The sequence below is a fragment of the Chiloscyllium punctatum genome, chromosome 2, assembly GCF_047496795.1.
Source record: "Chiloscyllium punctatum isolate Juve2018m chromosome 2, sChiPun1.3, whole genome shotgun sequence".
In the NCBI taxonomy this organism is placed as follows: domain Eukaryota; kingdom Metazoa; phylum Chordata; class Chondrichthyes; order Orectolobiformes; family Hemiscylliidae; genus Chiloscyllium; species Chiloscyllium punctatum.
The window spans coordinates 53,754,508-53,779,884 of record NC_092740.1 but is presented as its reverse complement, the minus strand read 5'-3'; the positions used below and the strand labels follow the sequence as shown (position 1 = coordinate 53,779,884).

The 25,377-nt window shown below is 40.2% G+C and overlaps 1 protein-coding gene across 2 annotated transcripts in view; it reads left to right on the top strand.

Moving 5' to 3' along the window:
* The first annotated feature begins 1,097 nt into the window (after window positions 1-1,097).
* Window positions 1,098-25,377, top strand: part of ccnh (cyclin H) — a 47,614-nt gene continuing 23,334 nt past the window's right edge. Inside the window, exons 1-5 of one of the 2 annotated variants that reach the window (XM_072582823.1) lie at window positions 1,098-1,197; window positions 8,233-8,375; window positions 15,323-15,439; window positions 15,784-15,857; window positions 17,728-17,938. In XM_072582823.1, the coding sequence (XP_072438924.1) occupies window positions 8,259-8,375; window positions 15,323-15,439; window positions 15,784-15,857; window positions 17,728-17,938 (519 nt within the window). In that variant the 5' untranslated portion in view covers window positions 1,098-1,197; window positions 8,233-8,258. Of the gene's footprint in view, window positions 1,198-1,229; window positions 1,390-8,232; window positions 8,376-15,322; window positions 15,440-15,783; window positions 15,858-17,727; window positions 17,939-25,377 lie in introns of those variants that run through there. The other variant, XM_072582832.1, reaches the window with a different exon arrangement.

Below are 25,377 nucleotides of genomic sequence, written 5' to 3'. Positions count from 1 at the left end.
CTCATGATTTTATAAACTTCTATAAAGTCACCCCTCAGCCTCTGATGCTCCAGAGAAAAGAGCCCCAGCCTTTTCAGTCTCTCCCTATAGCTCAAACTCTCTAACCCTGGCAACATCCTTGTAATTCTTTTCTGAACGCTTCCAAATTTCACAACTTCCTTCCTATAGGAGGGAGACCAGAATTACACACAATATTTCAAAAGTAGCCTAACCAATGTCTTCACCTCCTAGAGATCCTCCATGACATTGATCCCCATTTTCTGCAGCAGGAATAGGTTCTGCATTCTTTTCTGGAGTTTGGATAGTTTTGCCCACATCTAAATACTTTTGAGGATGACAAACCTCTTGATGTTCCCTTTGACTGTTTCCCACCAGTCTGCTGGAGACCCAAAGTGGGGTTCCTCAATGTTTTCTAAGGTCAACAATTTCATGTTCAGCTTCCACATTCCCCTGCCAGCTTTCTAGTCATCCTGTGTGGATGCTGAAGGTGTCTTGCAACTTAGCGACTTTCACCATCGCCATCAGGAATCTGGAAGACCATCAAGTTTCGGGCAGACCATAGAACGAGAATGGTGTGGTCAACCTCATCAAAGGCTGCTAACTGGTGAAGAGAGGTTAGTTTATAGAGTCGTACAGTCCTACTACACAGACAGGCCGTTTGGCCCAAACTGGCCGATGGTGACCAAAATGTCATCAACACTAACCCCATTTCCCTGCACTTGACCCATATCCTTCCAAACCTTTCCTATCCATGTATTTGTCCAAATGCCTTTTAAATGTTGTTAATATACGTCTCAACCCTTGACAGCTCATTCCATATGCGTACCACACTCAGTGTAAAAATGTTGCCCCTCAGGTTCCTTATTATTCTTTCCCTTCTAACCTTTGCCTTCTGTTTCTCATAGTCAGATAGCTCGGTAACTGGAGAGTAAGACATTGCACGTCCCTCTGAGTTTACCTCCGCCGTTCCTTCCCGATCTCGAGCACCTGACAGTTAGCCTCCAACGTTCCAAACCGTTAGGAATCGCAGGCTGACTCTCCTCACGCGAGATCATGGCCTTCGACCAACATCGTTTCCCATTGGAGGAACGCTCCGCCGAACGTCACTAGGAGGCGGAGTCTATTGAACAGCGGAAACAGGAAAGGAATCTCGAGCCAGGAGCGTGTGAACGTTAGTGGCTGCTAGTATTGGTGCAAGTGAGTGCCTCTCATTGCGAGTGATTGTGGTTCAGTGTGCAGTGGGGGCAAAGTAGTGGTTTGGAAATGGAGCAGCTAAATGCTGATCCCTGTACCATGAAGTTTGAATGTGTGAGCAGCTCCGTAAGTCCCAATGAAGCCCTCGACTTCTGTTGTCGTAAAAGAGGACGTGGGATTCGGCTTGAGCTACAGGTGGCATCTGGACTGTTCTGCAGATCGATTTAAACTCTTTGTGCTTTTTTCATGTTTGGTGTGCTGTCCCTGCAAGTGTGCATTGTTAATGTTTCCTTGTCCTGAATTTAAAGATTGAGAATTCAAGTCTTACGACATGTATTATGCGCGTGAATGTAGGCTGCTATTGCATTTTAATACTGAGGGGTAGTTGGAAAAGTTGTCTTTTGGATGATATTCAGTTGAGCCTAAATCTGCTTTTTCAGATGGATGCAAAAGATTCTGTCTCGCATTCTTATATTAGGACAAGAGACTGGATATTGGTGCATTGATTAATATTTACGGTGTAGTTATCCTTGGATCCCAATGTCACTAAAATTAGTTGGTCGTCTTTCACATTGCTATTTGTGGGAGCTTGCTGTGTGAAAATTCGTTGGTGTTTTCCCCAATATTACACAACACTTCAGAGGTGCTTAAACAAATCAGAAATTACTGGTAAAACTTAGCACATCTGACAGCAGCTGTGAAAAGAAAGAAAGGTTAATGTTTTGAATCTGGTGACGCTATGTCAAAAACTGGCTTCTAGTGAAGAGTCACAGGACTTGCAATATTATCTTTGTTTTCTTTCCAAAGATGCTGACAGACCTGCTGAGTTTTGCTAGGAATTTCTGTTTTTGATTAAGATGTCCAGCATCCACAGTTTACTTTTCAAAAGTTCTTATTTGGCTGTAAGTTAAAGTTGCATAATGACAAACGCAAGTTCTCACATTGTGTTCTTGAGGCTATTTAGTGATGGGCCTGATAAAGAAGACAGAAATGATATGTTGTAACTCTTTTGTTTTAAATGCCTGTCAGATTGCAACTCCATATAAAGTTTGCGATTGAATGATTGGTCACTTCTTATGGCATCTTTAAAAAGATGCCTGTATAATTAATGTGTTTGGTCAAGTCTGTGGTCATATGCCAGGACACTGGATTATCTAGCTTGGTGCCAAATTTTGTAATGCTCCTGTGAATTGCTTTGGGTTTTTTTTTACATAAAAAGGTGCTATATAAATGCAATTTGTTATTGATATTTGCAAATAATGGTTGTTACTCAGGTAATGCTGCACACTTTTTAAATTGGTCTGAAACTGGGCACAAGTAGGTCACCTGGAAGTTCTTTTTAATTAATGAGTCATAGAGATGTACAGCATGGAAACAGACCCTTCGGTCCAACCCGTCCATGCTGACCAGATATCCCAACCCAATCTAGTCCCACCTGTCAGCACCCGGCCCATATCCCTCCAAACTCTTCCTATTCATATACCATCCAAATGCCTCTTAAATGTTGCAATTGTACAAGCCTCCACCACATCCTCTGGCAGCTGATTCCCTACACGTACCACCCTCTGCGTGAAAAAGTTGCCCCTTAGGTCTCTTTTATATCTTTCCCCTCTCACTCTAAACCTATCCCCTCTAGTTCTGGACTCCCTGACCCCAGGGAAAAGACTTTGTCTATTTATCCTATCCATGCCCCTCATAATTTTGTAAACCTCTATAAGGTCACCCCTCAGCCTCTGACGCTCCAGGGAAAACAGCCCCAGCCTACTCACCCTCTCCCTATAGCTCAAATCCTCCAGCCCTGGCAAAATCCTTGTAAATCTTTTCTGAACCCTTTCAAGTTTTCACAACATCTTTCCGATAGGAAGGAGACCAGAATTGCACTCAATATTCCAACAGTGGCCAAACCAATGTCCTGTACAGCCGCAACATGACCTCCCAACTCCTGTACTCAATACTCTGAACAATAAAAGAAAGCATACCAAACGCCGCCTTCACTATCCTATCTACCTGCAACTCCACTTTCAAGGAGCTATGAAAATGCACTCCAAGATCTCTTTGTTCAGCAACACTCCCTAGGACCTTACCGTTAAGTGTATAAGTATTGCTCAGATTTGCTTTCCCAAAATGCAGCACTTCGCATTTATCTGAATTAAACTCCATCTGCCACTTCTCGGCCCATTGGCCCTTCTGATCAAGATTCTATTGTAATCTGAGGCAACCTTCTTCGCTGTCCACTTCACCTCCAATTTTGGTGTTGTCTGCAAACTTACTAACTGCACCTCTTATGCTCGCATCCAAATCATTTACGTAAATGACAAAAAGTAGAGACCCAGCACCGTTCCTTGTGGCTCTCCACTGGTCACAGGCCTCCAGTCTGAAAAACAACCCTCCACCACCACCCTTTGAGCCAGTTTTGTATCCACATGACTAGTTCTCCCTGTATTCTGTGAGATCTAACATTGCTGACCAGTCTCCCATGGGGAACCTTGTCGAACGCCTTAATGAAGTCCATATAGATCACATCTACTGCTCTGCCCTCATCAATCCTCTTTGTTACTTCTTCAAAAAACTCAATCAAGTTTGTGAGAAATGATTTCCCACGCACAAAACCTTGAACTTTCAAAATGTTCTATAAAATGGGAGTCAACATAGTGCTCGGAAGTGGCTATTCTTATAATGTGGAAAATTGTTGGTCAAGTTTTTTAAAAAAAGTAATTTTAGGGAATAAATCTTTACCCTTCTATTTGGGATTAGTGCCATGGGATCCATTCTTTATGTTCATCTGAGAGCAAATGAGATTAGTTATCTCATCCAAGATTGTACCTCAGTTGTGCAGTACTGTCTCAATACTGTATTGAAACAGCTGAGATTGGAATGATCTTGACACCATAAAACCATAAGAAATAAAAACAAGAGTAAGCTGCTCCATTCTTCAAGCCTGCTCTGCCATTCAATAGGGTTATGATTCTACACTCTTCAAGTCCACTTTCCTGTTCTTTCTCCATAAACTTTGATTCTTCTACTAATCAAGAATCTATATATTTCAACCTTCAATATACACAAGTATTCTGGCCTTACTGCTCTCTGTAGCAAGGAATTCTAAACAGAATCAAGCTCCTTAGAGAAAAAAAATCCTCTTCTTCTTAGTTTTAAATTGGAACTTCTTAACTCTGAGGCTATGACTTCTGGTCCTAGACTTTTCCCATGAGAGAAACATCCTCTCAGCATTTACTGTAACGCCCCTTTAACAATCCTGTATGTTTCCATGAGATTACCTTGCATTCTTCTAAGTTCCAGTGAGTAGACTCCCTTGGCTCATGTCAAAATCCGTCCATACCAGACTCATGGCACAATCCGTCCATACCAGGGATCATCCTGATGAACATTGTCTGAACTGTGTCCAATGAAATGATAACTTTCCTTAAATAAGGGAACCAATACTGATATGATATCATCAGTGCCTTGTACAGATGCAGTAAGACCCTTGAGTCCCTTTTGTGTTATATTTCTTCCCCCATTTAAATTACTGTATTCTTTTGTTCTCCCTTCTGAAATGAACTTCCACATTTTCCCACATTACTTCCCTCAGTTGCCAACTTTTTAACCTATCAACTGATTTAACCTATCAATATCTCTTTTTAAAGTGTTTGTATCCCTCCTGCAACCTGCTTTTTCACCTATTTGACTGAAAATATGACACATGGATATGTAGAACCAATTGGGCATCTTATGAAGTGCTTTTGCCCGAAATGTCAATTTCGAAGCTACTTGGATGCTGCCTGAACTGCTGTGCTCTTCCAGCACCACTAATCCAGCATCTTATCTACCCTGGTGTTGTCAAGATTTGATGATTACTGATTTTAATCTGCTTAGTTGAGCATGCAGCAAAAATACTTGACCAAAGCTAGCAGTCTTTTTTAAAAATTATAAGAAATAGAAAAGTATGTTGTCATGTACCCTCACATGTTTACTTCACTATTTAACAAGATGGTGTCTGGTCTACAACTTCACTTTTTATCGTAGCCTTATGTGACTCAGCTGAAAACTCAATCAATTGCGACCATGAATATATTCAGTGATTTGAAATCAAAAGCCTCTGAGGTAGAGAATTCCAAAAGTTTACATAATTTCTTTTGAATGAAGAAATTTGTCTTGGTCAACGCCTACAATTATGCTAATTAATTCTAGATTCACCAGTAGGGTGGAAACATCCTCTCAGGATTTTGCATTTCAATCATAATAAATCTCTTTTTAAACTCCAGAAAGTGCAGGTCCAATTTACCTAATCCGTCCTCATGAAATATGAGAGAATGCAAAATGTCTGTCTAATTGCTCACTGCTTTTGCTTGTTAACATTGTTTCAAGTGTAAGGACAGTCAAATCCCACCAAACTTCTAATTTAATAGTTTTCCATCGTCTTAAAAAGTAATGTTGTTTCCTTCTTCCTGATAGATGTGAATAACTCCAACTTGCTGTTCTGGTGGCACTAAGAATCCATAGGAAGGAAGTAAATCTATGTTTTTTTTTATTGAGAGGGCTATCAAAGCTGGGTCATTGAGTATATTCAAGGCTGAAGCAGATCCTTAATCAGTAAGGGAATGCAGCGTTATGGGAACAAAGCAGGAAAGTGGAGTGGAGGATTATCAGTTCAGCCATGATCTGGGTGATGCAAACCTAATGGGGTGAATGGCTGACTATGAACTTAGGTGAAAGTGAGGACTGCAAATGCTGGAGATTAGAGTAGATAGTGTGATGCTGGAAAGCACAGCAGGTCAGGCAGCATCTGAGGAGCAGGAGAGTCGATGTTACAGGCAAAAGCCCATTCCTGATGAAGGGCTTTTGCCCGAAATGTCAATTCTCCTGCTCCTTGGATGCTGCCTGACCTGTTGTGCTTTTCTAGCCCCACACTCTTTTCTATGATCTCAAGTGTGTGTCAAGAACCACATAAAAGGCCAAATTGGATGAAAGGTATTACTAAAACTTTATAACATTTCTATGAGTGGCATGGACCACAAATTACTTTAAGATTAATGTAATATCTACTGTCACAGTATATTCTGAGCTCTCATTTTCTGGAATGCTAGTCCAGTGCCATAAACATTTATTATTTTTGAAATCACTGTAAATTTGAAAAAAGGTTTCTACGAAGTATGTTTCCCAGCTATAAAAAGATCGAAGTATAGAATTGGCAGTCAAACTAGAATAGTGTTAAAATGCAAACCTAACTCTAACCCTTTTCGGGTAGTGAAAAAGTAAAGTAGATATTGCCTTACCCTTTCTTCTGGCAACCGGATTCATTCCTCCCATCAACCACCAGGTATTATCCACCACCTGTGTTCACCTATCAGGACCTTACCATTCCACCCTTCTCCCTACCCAAAACCCTCTTTCACAGCTCCTCCTCCCCCCCCCCCTCCCCCCCCCCACCACCTTTTATCATCAGCTTCCTCTATCTCCACCTCTGTTCCTGAAGAAGAGTTATACCCAAAATGTTGACTTCTTCACTTCCTGGTGCTGCCTTGCTTGCTTGTTCTTCCAGCCACCTTATCTACTTTTCATGGATTGTTTCAAACTTCTTGAGTATTGTTGGAGCTACTGTCATTCAGGCAAGTGGGGAGTATTCCATCACACGCCGTTTCGTGCTTTTAGATGGAGAAATTTGTGGATGGAAGTCAAGAGTTGAGTCACTTGTTGCTCGATTTGTAGCCTCTGACCTGCTGTTTGTATACGGCTAGACAAGTCTAGTTTATGGTCAATGATAACTTCCATGATAGTGGAGATTCAGTGAGGTAATGCCATTGGATGTTAAGAGGCTTTTATTAGACTCTCTTGGTGTAGATGGTCATTGCTTGGCATTTGTGTGGCACAAATGTTACTTCCCATTTTTCAGCTGAAGCCTAGATTTGGTCCAGGTCTTGCTGGGTCTCGACATGGACTGCTTCAGTGTCTGAGGAGTTGCAAAAGTTGCTGAATGTGGCATGATCATCAGTGAACATCCCCACTTCTGACTTTGTGATGGAGGGAATGTCACTGGTAAAGCAGCTGGAGATAGTAGGACATAGGACATTAGCTTGAGGAAATCCTACAGTGGATATCCTCAAGCGGAGATGACTGACCTCCAGCAATGTCCAACTGTCTTCATTTGTGCGTGGTATTACTTCAACCAATCAAGTATTTCCTCATGATTCATTGATTTATTTTTTCTTTGCTCAGGCTATTTAATGCCGCACTCTGTCAAATGTGGTCTTCATATCAGTCTCAATTCCTCTCTTGCATTCAACTCTTTTCTAATGTTTGAGTCAAGCCTGTAATGAGGCATGAACTTAGTGGCCTTGGGAGAACCTAAATTGGGTGTCATTGAACAGGTTATTGTTCAGCAGGTACTGCTTGATAGCACTGTTGATGACTTCTGCTATCATTTTTGCTCATGTTTGAGATTAGACTGATGGGGTGGTAATTGACTAACTGGGTTGAATTTATCCTAGTTGATGGACAGTTTTCCAAATTGCCAAGGAAATGCCAGGTGTTCTATATATATTGGAACTGCTTGGCTAGGAGATTGCCAGGTTTTGAAACATAATCTTCAGTACTCTTACTGGCATGTTGTCAGGGCCCATGACCTTTGCAGTATCTAGTACCTCCAGCCATTTCTTGATCTTGAAGAGTCAATTGAGTTTACTGAAGACTGACATCTGTGTTGGTAGGTCTTCCAGAGGAGCTAAGATGGGTAATCTACCTGGTATCTCTGGCTGATTGTTTCATATGCTTGAGCCTTGTCTTTAGCTGCTCCCTTATTCAAGATGGAGATATTTGTAGAGTTGGTACCTCCTTCGTTTTGTCCACCACCAATAACCACGATTAGATGTGGCAGGATAGCAATATCCTTGTCAGTCTCATCTGTACTCATTCTAATATGTTCTCATTGTTTTTGCATTGTTAAATTGTCTGTCAGAGATGGAAGTGACATGTTCTAAACTGTGTGAAAACCATTGTTTTTGAACAACTTATGATATTGTTCTGTTTTGTATTTGACAACAGGAGTGAATACCAAATGATGTTCAAAGATGTTTAACAACAGTACACAGAAGAGATGTTGGATTTTTCAGAGTGAAGAAATATTAGAAAATATGAGAACTGAAGCCAATAAGAAATTTCAGATGAAGATTCTGCCATGTGCAAAGGTAAAATATATTTTTTGAGATATTTCCAGAAATAATTGTTAGTAGAATTGAGTTACCATGATATCAGGAAATGGTTGGAGGCAATGCAGGAATTTGCCAAAAAACCGGAGACCCCATCTTTCAAAGAATGACCACTTTCACCTGGAAGGATAAGGGCAGCAGATACATGTAGACACCACTGCCTGCAAGTCCTCCTGCAAACCACTTGCTATCCTGACTTGGAAATATGTTGCCATTCCTTCACTATCACAGGGTCATATTCCTGGAATTCCCTCCCTCCCAGCATTGTGGATCTACCTACAGCCACATGGACTGCAGCAGTTCAAGAAGGCTATTTTCACCACCACCTTCTCAAAGGAATGGACAATAAATGCTGACCCAGTGAGCAATGCCACGTTCCAACAATGATAAATAAAAAAAACTTGGTAGCCATGAAACTCTATTGCAAAAATGGTAAAACTGTCAGTGTTGATCGTTATTACAGTTGTGAAATTGACAAAAACTGTGGTGTTTGCCAATATGCAATTGAACTCTGGCATCAAAAATTCGCTGTTGGTACTTCTCCACTCCTTCACGTGCAATGTTGAAGTCCTAACAGATACAAATCTTGGACATCATGATGAGTTTCCATTTTATAATGCTTTTGGTTAGCAGGAAAAATCCTTGAAAACATTGCACATTTTGGAGTGAGGTGTACTAAGTTGTAATTACCATTGACTATGCTGTCTGACCTGAACAACTAGTTCTTGTGTTTTAAGTTGATTTAATGTCAGTCAATTAAAAGGTGAATACAGGCCTATGATATCAAGAGTTTTGTTTTAATGCCTTTTTGCACAGTATCAGCAGTGCTTCAGAGGGGAAGCTTGAGAAATGTTCAGCTTATGGTGAATAGAAGGAGTTAGCATATCTCCTTTAACTTTAACTTAATTTTTAAAAAATGTTAATTTATGAATATGGTAATTCAGCAAAGTAATTACTGCACCTTGCAGGATATAATGTTTAAAGGGTTTTTTTTTGATGAGAGAATTTCTACAGAAGCTAATTGCAGTATTTACATTAATCACAATGGGAGCATGTAATTCATTTAATGCTGTTTCACTTGGGTGTGTTGCTGAAATGTGTAAGACTGAAGTTATGTAGGTAATACCGTATAAAATCCCATGTATATTTTATTTCATTTTGTGCAAAATTGTTGTAAATGTAATTGTTCTGACAGAATTAATGTTAGAAACTGCTTTAAGCTTCAATCAACCTCGTGATGTTATTAGAGATTTAGGCAGGGAAAAGTCAAAATATCCTTTAATCTCAAAGAAGACAGACCTATGTTCTACAATCACCAGAAATACTAGAGGTTATTATTAAAAATGTTATAGCTGGACACTTTTTTAAAATTCAAGGTAATTGGGCAAATTCAACATGATTTTGTGGAAAGGAAATTAAGTCTAATCGATTTACTGAAGATATTTGAGGAAAATACTTGTGCTGAGATAAAGGGCAAAATTGACTTAAGTTTTCAGAGGCATTTGATACGTGAGAGGTTATTGCAGAACATAAAAGTTTATGGTATGATATAGGGAGGGCTAGAAGATTCGAGGAGAAAGTGAGGACTGCAGATGCTGGAGATCAGAGCTGAAAATGTGTTGCTGGAAAAGCGCAGCAGATCAGGCAGCATCCAAGGAACAGGAGAATCGACGTTTCGGGCATCAGCCCTTCTTCATTCCTGAAGAAGGGCTAATGCCCGAAACGTCGATTCTCCTGTTCCTTGGATGCTGCCTGACCTGCTGCGCTTTTCCAGCAATACATTTTCAGGGCTAGAAGATTGTCTAGTGAATAGAGCATACGCAGTTTTTCCAGAACGTGATGGTTGAGTTCTTGTGCGACCCCATGCTATACAAAAATTGCACTGTAGAAATAACACTTAAAATATTGGTGATATGAATACACTATAGCCAACACATGTTTAAAAGTTTGCTCTTTCGAAACAATGTCCCCTCTTCGTCAGTTGTGTTACAGCGAATTCACGTTGACAGAATGCGCATTATAGCAGAAAATGACCTGTAGGCACAATTGAGTTATTATTCAGTTGCCAAGATGTAACAAATGCAGGGCATTTGCCTGACATGTCAATTTGGATGCTGCCTGACCTGCTGTGCTTTTCTAGCACCACACTCTTGATTCTAATCTCCAGCATCTGCAGTACACACTTTCGCCAAGGTGTAACAAATGCTGTGGCACAGAGATGAATGGAGCATCAACGTTTTACAATTTTGAGTAGCTAACTTGGATGAAGGGACCAAAGGTATGATTAGTATACTTGCTGATGACACTAAGGTAGACAGGAAAGTAAGTTGTGAGGAGGCATAAGGAGCCTAAAAAGGGATAATAAATAAGTTAAGTGGGTAAAGAGCTGATAAAACAGTTAGAATAGCAAGTCCAAGCAAAAAAACAGTCTTGACCAACCAGTTAAAGTGCAACTAGTAGAAGATTTCATTGGGTTTTTTAGGCTCATAATAGAACCCAAATATAAAAAACATTTCCTTTGATAGTATAACAAAATTATTCCATAATGCAAACAGGATGGAAATCTGTGCGTACACAGGATTGGCACAATGTTTTCCACAGCACTGCTATTTTCACTAAAGAAAATTCAGATGACAAACTGGTGGCGTTTATGAGATGATACTAAACTTCTTGAACTCATTATCCATTTTTAGATGAAATTGTTCAGAAACCAGGAGTCAGAGTTTTTGCATCATGGAAAGGGGTCCTTCAGTCGTTACATCTGCTGGTTATCAAACATCGGTTCTAATCCCATTTTTCCATCACCTGGCCAGTAGCCTTGTATACTATGGCATTTCAAGTGCTCAACTAAATAAATTCTTGACAGTTTCTGCACCTGTTATCCCTTTTTAGGGAGTGAGTCCTGATGCCTACTATCTGCTGGTGAATTTTTTTTTCTCAAATCTCATCTAATTCTCCTGCTTTTTATTTTCAAACTGTGCCCTCGATTATTGACCCCTTCACTAAGGGGAAAGAGTTTCTCCCTATCAATCCTATTCATGTCTGTCAAATTTTGTGCATCTCAACAGGTCCTCTCTCGGCTTCCTCTATTCTAAAGGAAACAGCCTCATCGTCTCTAGTCTGTCTTCATAGCTGAATCACTTCAGGCTAATCTCTTCTGCACCTTCTCTGTTGCAGTCACATCCTTTGAAGACTGGTGACCAAACCTGCACATACTGTGGCCTAACTGGCATTATATACAAATGAATCATAATCTGTTGTCTGCAGATTTGGAGATAATACGTATAGTTTCCTAATCTAAATCATTAATCTATGTTGTGATAGCTGACCTGCGATATCCCATCAGTCACTGCCTGGCACTTGGAAAAATGCACATTTAATCCTATTGTTTTTGACCTGTCTACCAAACAGTTGTCTGTGTGGAGTTTGTGCCTTCTCCCTGTGTCTGCATGGGTTTCCTCTGGGTGCTCTGGTTTCCCCCAGAGTCCAAAAATTATCCGTAGTGTTGAGAGATGTGGAGGCTAGGTGGGTTAGCCATGAGGAATGCAGGTTACAGGGATAGGGTGGGGGGGCTGTGAGGTTAGGTGAGTTGTTTGTCAGGGGGTTTGTGTGGACTCGATGGGTCAAATGGCCTGCTTCCACAATGGAGGACTTATATGGTTCTGTGAACATGCACTATCCCTAATCCTACGTGTTTTAATTTCACATGTTAATCTCTTATGTGGGAATTCTATTGAAAGACTTCCGACAGTCCAAGTAACCCAGGTCCTCCACCTTATCAAACCACTAGTTACATTTTCAAAAGAAATTCCAGTGGGTTTGTCAAGCGCAATTTCTCTTTTGTGAGTCCATATTGACTCTGTCTGATCCTGTCACTGTTTTCCAAGTGCTCTACTATTAAATCTTTTATGATAAACCAGCATTTTCTCTCCTGTTGAAGTCGGTCTATAGTTCTGTCTTCTCTCTACCTTTTTTTTATTTTAAAATAGTGGGGTTACATTAGATATACTCCAATCGATAGGACTATTCCAGTGCCTAAAGAATCTTGACCACCAATGCAAGGTTGGTTTCTAAGGCTACTTCCTTAACTACTCTGGGATGCAGATTATTGCGGTCTAGGGGATTTATCGGCTTCTATTTATTTTTTTCTCTCTCTCTCTACCCAGAAGTGCTATTATGCACACTTGAGGGTTTATAATCCCATCAATTTACTGACACCATTTCCCTGCTTCAGCTCCTCTCTCCCTAACTAAACTGTCCAGGGATATTTTGCTGCAGTTGTACAGGGCCTCAATGAAACCACACCAGGAGTATTATATGCAATTTTGGTCGTCTTCTCTCAGGAGGAATATTCTGGCTATGGAGGAGTACAGCAAAGTTTTACCAGGTTGATTCCTGGAATGGCAGGATTTACGTATAAAGAGAAACTGGATTGGTTAGGACGATATTCACTGGAATTTAGGTATATGAGGCAGATCTAATAGTAACGTCTGCATTTTTAACAGGGCTAGGCAGGGTAAATGCAGGAAAGATGTTCCCAATGACCAGTGAGTCCAGAATCAGATGTCATCGTTTAAGGTGCCATAGTCTGGGTGGCACGGTGGCACAGTGGGTAGCACTGCTGCCTCACAGCGCGAGGGACCCGGGTTCAATTCTCACCTCAGGAAACTGTCTGTGTGCAGTTTGCACATTCTCCCCGTGTCTGCGTGGGTTTTCTCCGGGTGCTCTGGTTTCTCCCACAGTCCAAAGATGTGCAGGTTAGGTGAATTGGCCATGCTAAGTTGCCCGTAGTGTTAGGTGAAGGAGTAAATGTAGTGGAATGGGTCTGGGTGGGTTGCTGTTCGGAGGGTCAGTGTGGACTTGTTGGGCCAAAGGGCCTGTTTCCACACTGTAAGTAATCTAATCTAAATTTGGGAGAAGATTTGTATCTCGGGTGCTCGTTGTTGTGGTTCTGTTTGCCGAGCTGGGAATTTGTGTTGCAGACGTTTTGTCCCCTGTATAGGTGAGATCCATAAAAGCAACCACCCCATCACACACAAAAGAAGTTGCATCAAGACACTGTTCAAAAGGGCCACAACACACTGCAGTACACCAGAACTGCAAAAAGAAGAGGAAGAACACCTATACGATGTATTTACCAAAAACAGATACCCCCGCAATTACATCAACAGATGCCTAAGGGAAAGACAACGGAATGAGGACATGCCACAACCCAAAGGACTAGCCACAATACCATACATCAAGAGCATTTCTGAACTGACAGCCAGACTACTATGACCACTAGGACTCATAACAGCACACAAACCAACAGCCACTCTCAGACAACAACTCACCAGAACGAAGGACCCGATACCCAGCATGAGCAAAACCAATGTAGTGTACAAAATCCCATGCAAGGACTGCACAAAACACTACATAGGATAAACAGGAAGACCGCTAACGATCCACATCCATGAACACCAACTAGCCATGAAACGGCATGACCAGCTATCCTTAGTAGCCACACACTCAGATGACAAGCAACATGAGTTCGACTGGGACAACACTACTATTATAGGACAAGCCAAACAGAGAACAGCCAGGGAATTCCTAGAAGCATGGCACTCATCCACAGATTCAATCAATAAGCACATCAATCTGGACCCAATATACCGGCCACTACAGCAGACAGCTGGGACTAACAACCGGAAGCGGCAGATACAAATCACTATAAATGCCGGAGGAAAGATTACAGAAGCGCTTCACAGGAGGCTCCCAAGCACTGAGGATGTCACCTCGACAGGGGACTAAACGTCTGCAACACAAATTCCCAGCTCGGTGAACAGAACCACAATAATCTAATCTCAAGGAAATGGGATTGGCCATTTGGGACTGAGATGAGGAGAAATGGCATAAGAAGTTAATTTTGGGGGGAAAAAGGTGAAATCCATGCCACAAAAAGCATTAAATCCTTGTGGGCAATTTTGTTTGAGGTCTGTGACATGTGCCATCTTTGAAGCTGATGACTGCAAAACTCGGACCATAGTTTGTTAGAACCATGTGCTCCATCTGTTGACTTTTGTCAGCCTTGGATCCTATTTAGAAATTACACCTTCAGATTCCTAAATTCTATATAATAATGAGGGGTTTGGAAATTTTAATGGTTCTGATTTTGACTTGCTTTCTTCAAGCATGTTTTAAATCAAGACAAAGGTACACAAATGCAGCCCATGAAATTCAAAATATTTTTAGGAATGAATTATTTAAAAAATATGATGTATCAACTATAATGAAAAGTTAACATCTAATATCCTCAGATAACAACTTACATTATAGGCTTGATAAATGAAGATTGATTGATTCTTCTCAAATTTAAAATGTATGCATATATTGAATTTTAGAAAATTGTGCAACTAAAGAACTTGCAATTGTTAGGAAGGACCAATTGCAATGGTCCTTCCTAAGCAGGCAGTCAGAATTACTTGGAGTTGAAGCTATCACCATTGAATTGTTTTTCTATTTATGTTTGCTTTGGACTATGGTTGAGATTGATATGGCTGCAGATTGCCCATTATTTAGAGGATCTTCCCTTTGAATGAAGACAGTTCTTATTGTTGTTCCATTTCCTCAAATGGTGTTGAATAGGATATGTTATTTTTGGCTGACTTATTTCTCTTGGTCAGAATCAAAAGAAAATTCCTCTTTGAAAAATTAGTGCAATCAATTTTAAAAGAATTATGAAAGGCAGCTTTCGATTTTTGTTAGAGTTCACCATCTCTCTCTCTCCATTTTCTTCACCCCCTTTCCCTCGGAAAGATGAAGCTAAACCTATTTAAAGCCTTTTCCTATTTTTGTTAAAGAGAGAAATATAATTGAGTTGCTATTTACCAGTTGTTTGCCTTGATAATGATTGCTTTGCTTTGCTTTGCTTTGGTTTTCCTGAACAGCTTTCTCCAGGGGCATTGCTGGAACCTCAGGAAGAGGAGGTACTACGTAAATACTATGAAAAAAGATTGTTGGAATTCTGCTCTGCATTTAAACCCATCATGCCTAAATCTGTGGTGGTAAGAACACATATCTCATGTTTACACAGAAAGTGAGAGTCCTTTTGTGATTTATTAATTGATGACACGTCAACTGTCTCTTCAGCCTGTTTCATTTGCCTCATTGTGAAACAATACTTGTTTAAAGTCTGTTTTTCATGTGAAAATTAAATATGAGAACAATGTTTTAAAGAAAGTGATTGGGTGCAATTTACCACAGATGCTTTAAATAACACTATGTATTGGTTGTATAAAAGGTAAAATGTGTTTTTTCAAAGTCTACCTATTATCTTCACTTACAAATCCTTAACTATTGTGCATATGTGTAATTGATCTTTAGAGCATTGTTTGTGTCTTTTGTTTAGGGAACTGCAAGTATGTATTTCAAGAGATTCTTTTTGAATAATTCTGTAATGGAATATCATCCAAGGACTATTATGTGAGTTTTTGTCTGTTTCCTGACTGGTTTACTGTTTCCAAAGTTGTTAATTTCACCAGGTTACTGAGAATTTTCAAAGTTTTGTTTTATTCCTATTTTATCTGTAATAAGATAATGTTATCAAAACTTAAATTCCATAAATTCTTGAGATTGAATGTAATGATCATTGTGAGCACTAGTGTAAATATACATTTTTGATTCAATATTACAGAAATAAATTGTAATTTGTATTTCAAAAATAATATTTTCTTAATTCCTACTCTGTAATTGCTGCTGTTCAGAACTCACTGTTTTAATTTTATGTTGATATGACCATTGAGGTGGGTGAATCGGTTCCTTTTTAAAAAAAAGACCCTCTGTTGGCCGAAATAATAAAGAAATGTTTTGCTTTTAGCAAGTAGCTATAATCACACATTCATTAAAGTAGTTAATGAAATGAAATGAAGGAGCTATTTAGAAGATTTTCTTGAGGGTAGTATGGTGCTCAGTGGTTAGCACAGTTGCCTCACTGTGCCAGAGAGTTGGGTTCAGTTTCAGCCATGGGTGACTATGCAAACTCACCACAGACAGACATTCTCCCTATGTCTACGTGGGTATCATCCGGGTGCTGCCAGAGTCCAAAGACGTGCAGGCTTGTTGGGTTAGCCAGGGTAAATGTAGGGTTACAGGTTGGGTCTGGGTGGGATTATCTTCGGAGTGTTGGTTCAGACTCTATGGGCTGTATGCTCTCTTTCTGCATTATTGAGATTCTATGTAATAACAGGAATTTTATTATTTACTAACCCTGAAAAACATGATTAAAATGTGGCATCAAACATAGCATATGAAATGTGGAAAAAAGGGGAAAGTGTCTGGTACAAAAAAATGATTACGTGAGAAGTGCTTAGAGTCCTTTCAAGAGTTAGATTGTAACCTGAGATTGGGGTTGTGTAATTCATGTCTTGCATCTTGAGTTCTCAGTGAATGGACATTTTTCCAATTTGCTTTATTATTGAACACTATTTTTTCAAGAAAGTGCAAGAGAAACTGTAGGGTGGAGGGGGTGGGGGGGAGGTGGAGAAAAGAACTTTCCAGTTCTACTCTTACAAATCCATTTTTCTTTTCTGTATTTCTGTTATGTATTACCATGTCTGGATTTAATTTTTGTTCAATCTGGATAACCTGCTGGAGACTTTCATGCAGTGTGTGAAATTTCCAGAAAGATGTGGTACAACCAGAAGTAGATTGGGATCTCACAGCCTTTAGCTATAATGATGGTTAAGATAGAACCTTATTTATTAGTCATATCATGTTTGTGCCACCTGGTCAAGTGACCATTGTGGCCATCTTAATTCACTTTTTGCATTTTGCATTTTTTTTGCATTTTTTAAATAAGAATCTACTTTAGGTCATGAAAGGTCTTGAGAATTAAATGGAAATCAAAAAAATGATAGTCCATTTTTTATCATTGCCATAACTGTGTGACATTAGTTCTTTTTTACTGAGTAGAGAAGATTAAAGGATGTAAGCCTTGAGATTAATGAAGGATTATAGTGAGGTAAATAGACAACTTTTTTTCACTGGTTTGCAAGACAAAATGAAAAGGCACAATTTGAAGATAATCACAAGGTCTGTGTGCAGAAGCTGGTTAAAATGTGGCATTCTTGACCTTAAACAAATGTTGAAGTAAATTTATACAGTATTTTAAAACCAGATTATATAATTGCTTGAAGCGGAATATTAGTGTAAAAAATTGTGAAAGAAATTAGATTAAGTTAAATATCTTGTGCAGGCTTTCAGAAAGAATTGCTAAATTGAATGGACTTTTGAGCTGTATTTTGTATTTTGGAATTTTGTTTCATTAAATCTTTTTATTCTCTTTCTGGTTCAGGTTGACAAGTGTATACTTAGCATGTAAAGTGGATGAATTTAACGTCTCCAGTTCCCAGTTTGTTGCTAATCTATGGGAGAGCCCTGCAGGTCAAGAGAAGGCTTTGGAACAGATCCTTGAGTATGAATTGTTGCTTATTCAGCAGCTGAATTTTCATCTCATTGTCCACAATCCATTTCGACCTTTTGAGGGCTTTCTTATTGATCTAAAGGTATCGTGCCAACAGTGATTGAATTTATAATTCTGAGGTCTCGAGTATGTTGCAAGTTTGAAACACACAACTTGTTGTTATATGTAGAAATGTCTAAAGTAGTGCAGTAACTGGTATGCGTGTGTAAGCATCCATTTCATTTCAGTTTGCAAAATTTAACCAGAATTAATTCTCACTGTCAACATTCATATGAAGGGTCATATTACTGCAATGATTAAAAGCTAGCGAGTGAATAATATCATTACGATCCTTGTCAATATTGATTATTTTTGTTTGAGAAAAGCTAATTCCTAATGACTGAATGAAAGGATAACACAACAATGACTACTAAATCCAAACCAGTTGTTGAGGTAGAAGCAAAGGCACATTGCTTTGTGAATAGAATTTATTAACGACTCCATTTTGTTTTTGAAAACCCACCATTAAATGACCTATTTGCATCTACTCAGTCTTAAAGCCAGTCTCACCTGTTCGCTATGTATATTTCCCACTCAATTCATTTGTCAATTAACCCAATCACCTACATAACTTACCGAGCTACCTGATTCCCTTCCTTTCTTTTGAACAACACTAAAATGGTTTTCATATTCTATACATTGAAAGTGATTATTAAGAAAAATAATTTTCTTATCAATCCATAAGATAGTTAACCTTCCATATTTCCTTTGCTTTGAACAAAGCATGTTATAATATGCCTAATCATAAAATGGCAGGAATAAAAATTGATTTTCTTTTGCTTTTTAAAAAAATATAACTCCTCATTATTATGCAAGGATTTCCAATGTTTTTTTTTAAATTTGTGAACACCTCTCAATTGTGGCTTGCATCAACACACTTTATTTTGGAACTTTCTTTGTAACATTTCATTTATGCTAGCAAGGCCAATCATTAACTATTTGTCAGTGACAACGTTCGTTGAATGTACACTGCCCCAAAGAGAACATTTATCCGCTTAACATTCTCTGTCAATATTTTCTCAAATTGCCCCTTATTAAATATTTCCATTAGAATATTGGATCCATGGTTTCGGATCATGCCAGTGTTTCAGCAGCTAAGATACTTTTAACAATCCTTTTTATTTTCTCAGCTTTTCTGACCAACAGATAGCATTCATTGTTCTTCCTGAGCCGGATATACAGAGGAAGCTCAATTATCCGGACAAGAAGGGCAGGCACTATTTTGTTTGGAGAATTGATTATTTGGTTAATTGATTCAATGCCTCTCCTCTGGGGCTCGGAGTTTTCTGAAGTTTCCCTTTTCCTCGCTCTGCCTGCCATACTCCCCTTCTCTGTCTCAGGGTTTGTTTCTGAGCAATGATACACACTTGGGTGTAAGGGACCTGCAGCATTGCTGAAACCCTACCCTCCCCTACCCCCCCTAATTTGTTCAATGGGATTAACACAGTGAGCACTTGCTAAGTCTGCTCCCCTTTTAGGAGACCAGGCAGCAGAACACTGTGCGTGAGCCCCCAACCACGGTCCGGTCCTCTCCAAACCTGTCTGCCCCACCCCGCCCCCCCCCGACCCATCCACCCCATTATTATCCGTATGTATGTTCAATGCACATTTAAATGCTGCTAACATCAGAGAATCTACTACTGGTGCAGGCAGGCTGTTCCAAGTCCCTACTACTGTCTAAGTAAAGAAACTAACCCTGATATCTATCCTAAATCTATCACCCCTCAATTTAAAGCTATGTCCCCTCATGTTAGCCTTCACCATCCGAGGAAAAAGGCTCTCAATGTCCATCCTGTCTAATTCTCTGATTATCTTATACATCTCAATTTGAGTAACCTCTCAACCTTCTTTCCAATGAAAACAGCTTCAGTTCCCTCAGCATTTCCTCTGTAAGACCTTCCTTCCATACCAGAGTTTTGATCAGAGTGTTGCTGGAAAAGCACAGCAGGTCAGGCAGCATCCAAGGAGCAGGAAAATCGACGTTTCGGGCAAAAGCCCTTCCTTCCATACCAGGCAACATTCTATTAAATCTCCTTTGAACCCTTTCCAAAACTTTCAAATCCTTCCTATAATGCAGTAACCAGAACTGTACGCAATACTCCAGGTGCAGCCGTACCAGTTTCTTGTACAACTGAAGCATGACTTAGTGGCTCTGAAACTCAATCCCGCTACCAATAAACACTAACACACCATATGCCTCCTTAACGCTATTAACCTGGGTGGAAACTTCCGAGGATTTATGCACCCGGACACAGATCTCTCTGTTCATCTACACTGCCAAGAATTTTACCATTAGCCCAGTACTCTGCATTCCTGTTACTTCTTCCGCATTAAACACTTTTCTGCATTAAACACCATTTACCACTCCTCAGCCCAGCTCTGCATCTTAGCTATGACCCTCTGTAACCCACAACATCCTTTGGCACTATCCACACAGAATTTATTCTGAGTCTTACAATCTTATTCTCCACAATCACCTGATGAAGAAGCAGCGCTCCGAAAGCTTGTGCTTCCAAATAAACGTGTTGGACTATAACCTGGTGTTGTGTGACTTTTAACTTTGTACACCCCAGTCCAACACTGGTGTCTCCAAATCATGACTACCTTAGTGTCATCCACGAATTTACTAACCCATCCTTCTACGCTCACCTCCAGATCACTTATTAAAGTGACAAACAGCAGTGGCCCCCAAAACAGATCATTGCGGCTCATCACTGGTAACTGAGCTCCAGGATGAACATTCCCATCAACCACCATCCTCTGTCTTTTCTTAATTAGCCAATTTATGATCCAAACCGCTAAATCACCTTCAATCCCAAAACTCCGTATTTTGTGCAATAGCCTACCTTGGGGAAACTTATCAAACACCTTACTGAAGTCTATATGCACCACATCAATCAGTTCACCTTCATCCACCTGTTTTGTCACCTTCTGAAAGAACTCAAGAAGGTTAGTGAGGCACAATCTACCCTTCACAAAACCGTGTTGACTATCCGTAATCAAATTATTCCTTTCCAGGTGATAATAAATCCTATCTCTTATAACCTTTCCCAACAGCTTACTCACAACTGAATAAGGCTTACTGGCCTACAATTACCAGGGTTGTCCCGACTCCCCTTCTTAAACAAGGGAACTAGATTTGCTATCCTCCAGTCTTCTGGCACAATTCTTGCCGACAATGATGACATAAAGATCAAAGCCAAAGGCTCTGCAATCTCCTCCCTGGCTTCCCAGAGAATCTGCGATAAATCCCATCCTGCCCAGGGGTTTTGTCTATTTTCAGATCTCTTAAAATTGCTAAAAACTCCTCTTTCTGGATTAGTGGTGCTGGATGAGCACAGCAGTTCAGGCAGCATCCAAGGAGCAGTAAAATCGACGTTTCGGGCAAAAGCCCTTTATCAGGAAAGGCTTTTGCCCGAAACGTTGATTTTACTGCTCCTCGGATGCTGCCTGAACTGCTGTGCTCTTCCAGCACCACTAATCCAGAATCTGGTTTCCAGCATCTGCAGTCATTGTTTTTACCTAAAAACTCCTCTTTTGTCAACTGCAGTCCCATCTAATCTAGTAGCCTGTATCTCTGTATTCTCACTAACATTGCCCTTTTCCAATCTGAAGACTGATGAAAAGTATTCATTAAGCGCTTTCCCTGTGTCCTCAAATTCCACACACAACTTCCCATTACTATCTTTGATTGGCCCTAAACTTACTCTAGTCATTTTTAAATTCCTGATATACCTATAGAAGACCTTATGGTTTTCCTTGATCCTATCCGCCAACAACTTCTCATGTCCCTTCCTGACTCTTCTTAGTTCTTTGGATCTTTTCTGGCTAACTTATGACTCTCAAGCCCCCTAACTGAGCCTTCACGCCTCATCCTCTTCCTCTTGCCAAGAGCTTCAATTTCTTTAGTAAACCATGGCTCCCTCTCTCGATAACTACCTCCCTGCCTGATCGGTATATACTTATCAAGGACCTGCAGTAGCTGTTCGTTGAATAAGCTCCACATCGTAAGTGTGCCCATCCCCTGCAATTTCCTTCCCCATCCTGTGCATCCTAAATCTTGCCTAATTGCATCGTAATTGCCTTTCCCCCAGTTATACCTCTTTCCCTGTGGTGTATACCTAACCTGCCCATTGCTATTGTTAACATAACTGAATTGTGGCTACCTATTGCCAAAGTGCTCACCTACCTCCAAATCTAACACTTGGCCGGGTTTAATCCCTAGTACCAAATCCAATATGGCATTGTCTGTTGTTGGGCTGTCTACATACTGTGTCAGAAAATCCTCCTGCACGTATTAACAAAAACTGATTCATCTAAACAACTTGAACTTTAGTATTCTCAGTCAATATTGGGGAAGTTAAAGTCCCCCATAACAACTACCCTGTTATTCTCGCCTATCAAGATTCATCTTTGCTATCCTTTCCTCTACATACCTGAAACAATTCAGAGGCTGATAGTAAACTCCCAAAAGGGTGACCTCTCCTTTCCTGTTTCTAACTTCAGTCTAAACTACCTCAGTGGATGAATCCTCAAACATTGTCTGTCTGCTGTAATACTACCCTTGGTAAACAATGCCACTTCCACCTCCTTTTTTTAACCACCTTCTCTGTTCTTACTGAAACATTTAAATCCCAGAATCTGCAACAACCATTCCTGTCCTTGCTCTATCCATGTCTCTGAAATGGCCACAACATCGCAATCCCAGGTACTGACCCAGGCTGCAAGTTCACCCACCTTATTCCAGATGCTCCTGGTATTGAAGTACACATTTCAAATCAACATCCTGATTGTCAGTGCCCTCTTGCGACCTTGTAAACCTATCCCTGACCTCACTATTCTCAACCTCCTTTACAATGGAACCACAATTCAGGTTCCCACCCCCTTTGCTGCATTAGTTTCAACCCTCCTGAAGAGCATTAGCAAAAATCCCCCCCAGGATATTGATACCCCTCTGGTTCAGGTGAAGACCAACCTGTTTGTAGAGGTCCGACCTACCCCAGAAAGAGTTCCAATTATCCAAGAATCCAATACCCTCCTCTTGCACCATCCCAGGAGCCACGTGCTCAGCTCTGCTCTCTCCCTGTTCCTCACTTCACTAACACGTTGATGTTAGTGAACCAGATGTGTTTTTATGACAATGGTTGCCATTGGACCAGCTTTAATTCCAGGCTTTTATTTAATTCAAGTTTCATCACTTGCCATTGAGATGCAAACGCATGTCTGTAGAATATTAGCTTGGGCTTCATTTGCTTGCCTGGTGAAGCTACCACTACACTAACGCCTGTCCTCAAGTTGAATGTTCACCTACTTTCAGAAAAATGGACCAGTTGAGAAATATTATAATCCACTGTAGTATTCAACCCATAAACACACTTGCTTATGTCTGTAGTTTTCATTCTATCACCTGCTCCTTAATGTTATTTCAAGAACATGTCCCTGTGAAACTTTTCACCTAGAAATATATCCATTAACCTCTGGAGTATGTTTGGAACAGAGCTTAAGGTTTTCAAAATCACTTTTCTTGTAGGGAAATCTACTCCTGAATCTTGATCATGTTACAGCTCCTTTTACACCAGTTTGACCCGTTTCTCTTTATATCTACCCAGTCGACTGATTTTGATATTAACAAACCAGGTTTAAAGTTTTAAACATTTTATTGTAGTAAAGTAAACGCAACATTATTTAAATCCTATTCCTTGGACAAACATAGACTCTAATCGACTTAAAACACCAGACCTACAATTATATTTGATTGTGTTTTTAAGTGAATACTTATTCTCCAGCAACCAGATCAAAACTATTCTTGGCTCCTGATGGTTGCTTGCTTTATTTTTCTTTTAGTCAGATAGCTTATTATCTCTAAATTGCCTTTTACAGTGAGGATTGTGCCAGCAATTCCTCCCTTAAGTCAAAGCTAGGTGACTCTTCCAGTCCTGTTTAAATCATCTTCAGTCCCAGCTGAGCTCTCTCCTGTATGATGAACAATAGAAACTTGCTGCTTCTAACTCTGTGCTCACTCCCTCTCATATTCTCACAGATTTGTATGGAAGACATTCAAGATTACTTTGAAATCTGTAAGCTGATACAATAGTGGTTTATTATGGCTCCTACCCTTTCGAAATTTATCTCCTTGACAATATCAATCACGTAGGAGAAAGTGAGGACTGCAGATGCTGGAGATCAGAGCTGAAAATGTGTTGCTGGAAAAGCGCAGCAGGTCAGGCAGCATCCAAGGAGCAGGAGAATCAACGTTTCGGGCATGAGCCCTTCTTCAGGAAACTGAAGAAGGGCTCATGCCCGAAACATCGATTCTCCTGCTCCTTGGATGCTGCCTGACCTGCTGCGCTTTTCCAGCAATACATTTTCAATATCAATCATGTAGCCATGTATCCTTGTAGAAATGCTAATCAGCTACCTTTTGGGTACCTGGTATGTAATGTTACCAGTCATTGAGCAACGTGTGGAACAATGGTGCGAAAATTGGGAGAACCATGTGCGATCAGCAATAATAAGATTCCTGACATTGGAAGAAGAAAGTTCCTTTTTTTTATTCTGTGAATGATTAAATATGATTTTTGCTGCTTAATGCAAGAGGCCAATTTGCATGAATTAGCATTCTCATTGTTACAACTCCCCTCATGGATTTGCACTTTACCAATCTTCCCTCACCATAGGTTAGCAATAAGACTGTGACAATCCCTGACTTGAAAGTCAGGGTGATAACTTGGCAACTCCAGCCCATCACTTGCTTGTGCTGCATCTGCTATCCATCTCCAGGTCCAGATCAGCAAAGCAAGGTACTAATTCCGTTGTCCAACATTTCTGGGGCAATTGACACACTGTACAGGGCAATTACGGGCTACGGGTGAATTACTGTATTTTTAAAGAGGGTGCTGACACCAGGGAGGTCCCCACAGTGTTTCAGTACTTTGCCTGTGGTCAATGGGAAGATACAACAAGCCGGGGAAAATGGGGGTCTGGTGTATAAGTAGTTGGGTGAGTTTTGGAAGATGTGTGAAAATTTGTTGGATTCATGGAGAGAAATCCTCCACTTTCATTGCTCAGTCCTTTGAGTATAGAAGTTAGAATGTTATGTTGGGGTTGTACAGGACATTGATGAAGGCTGATGTGGAATACTTTCTGGTTCTGGTCACCCAATTCTTGGATATTATCAAGTTGGAGAGGTTTTAGAAGAGGTTTACTGGGATGTTGCTGGATCTGGAAGGTCTGAGTTATAAAGAAAGGCCGGGACTTTTTTCACTGGAGCCTAGAAGGTTGAGCAGTGACCTGATAGCAGTTTATAAAATACAAAGAGGTATTGATAGCGGTTGTGTTTCCCCTAAGACAGGGAAGTTCAAAACCAGCAGGCATATTTGTAAGGTGAGAGGAGAGAGATTTAAAAAAGACGAGGCAAATTTTTTTACAGTGTTCACGTGTGGAATGTTATTAATGAGGAAGTGGTGGATGCAGATACAATTA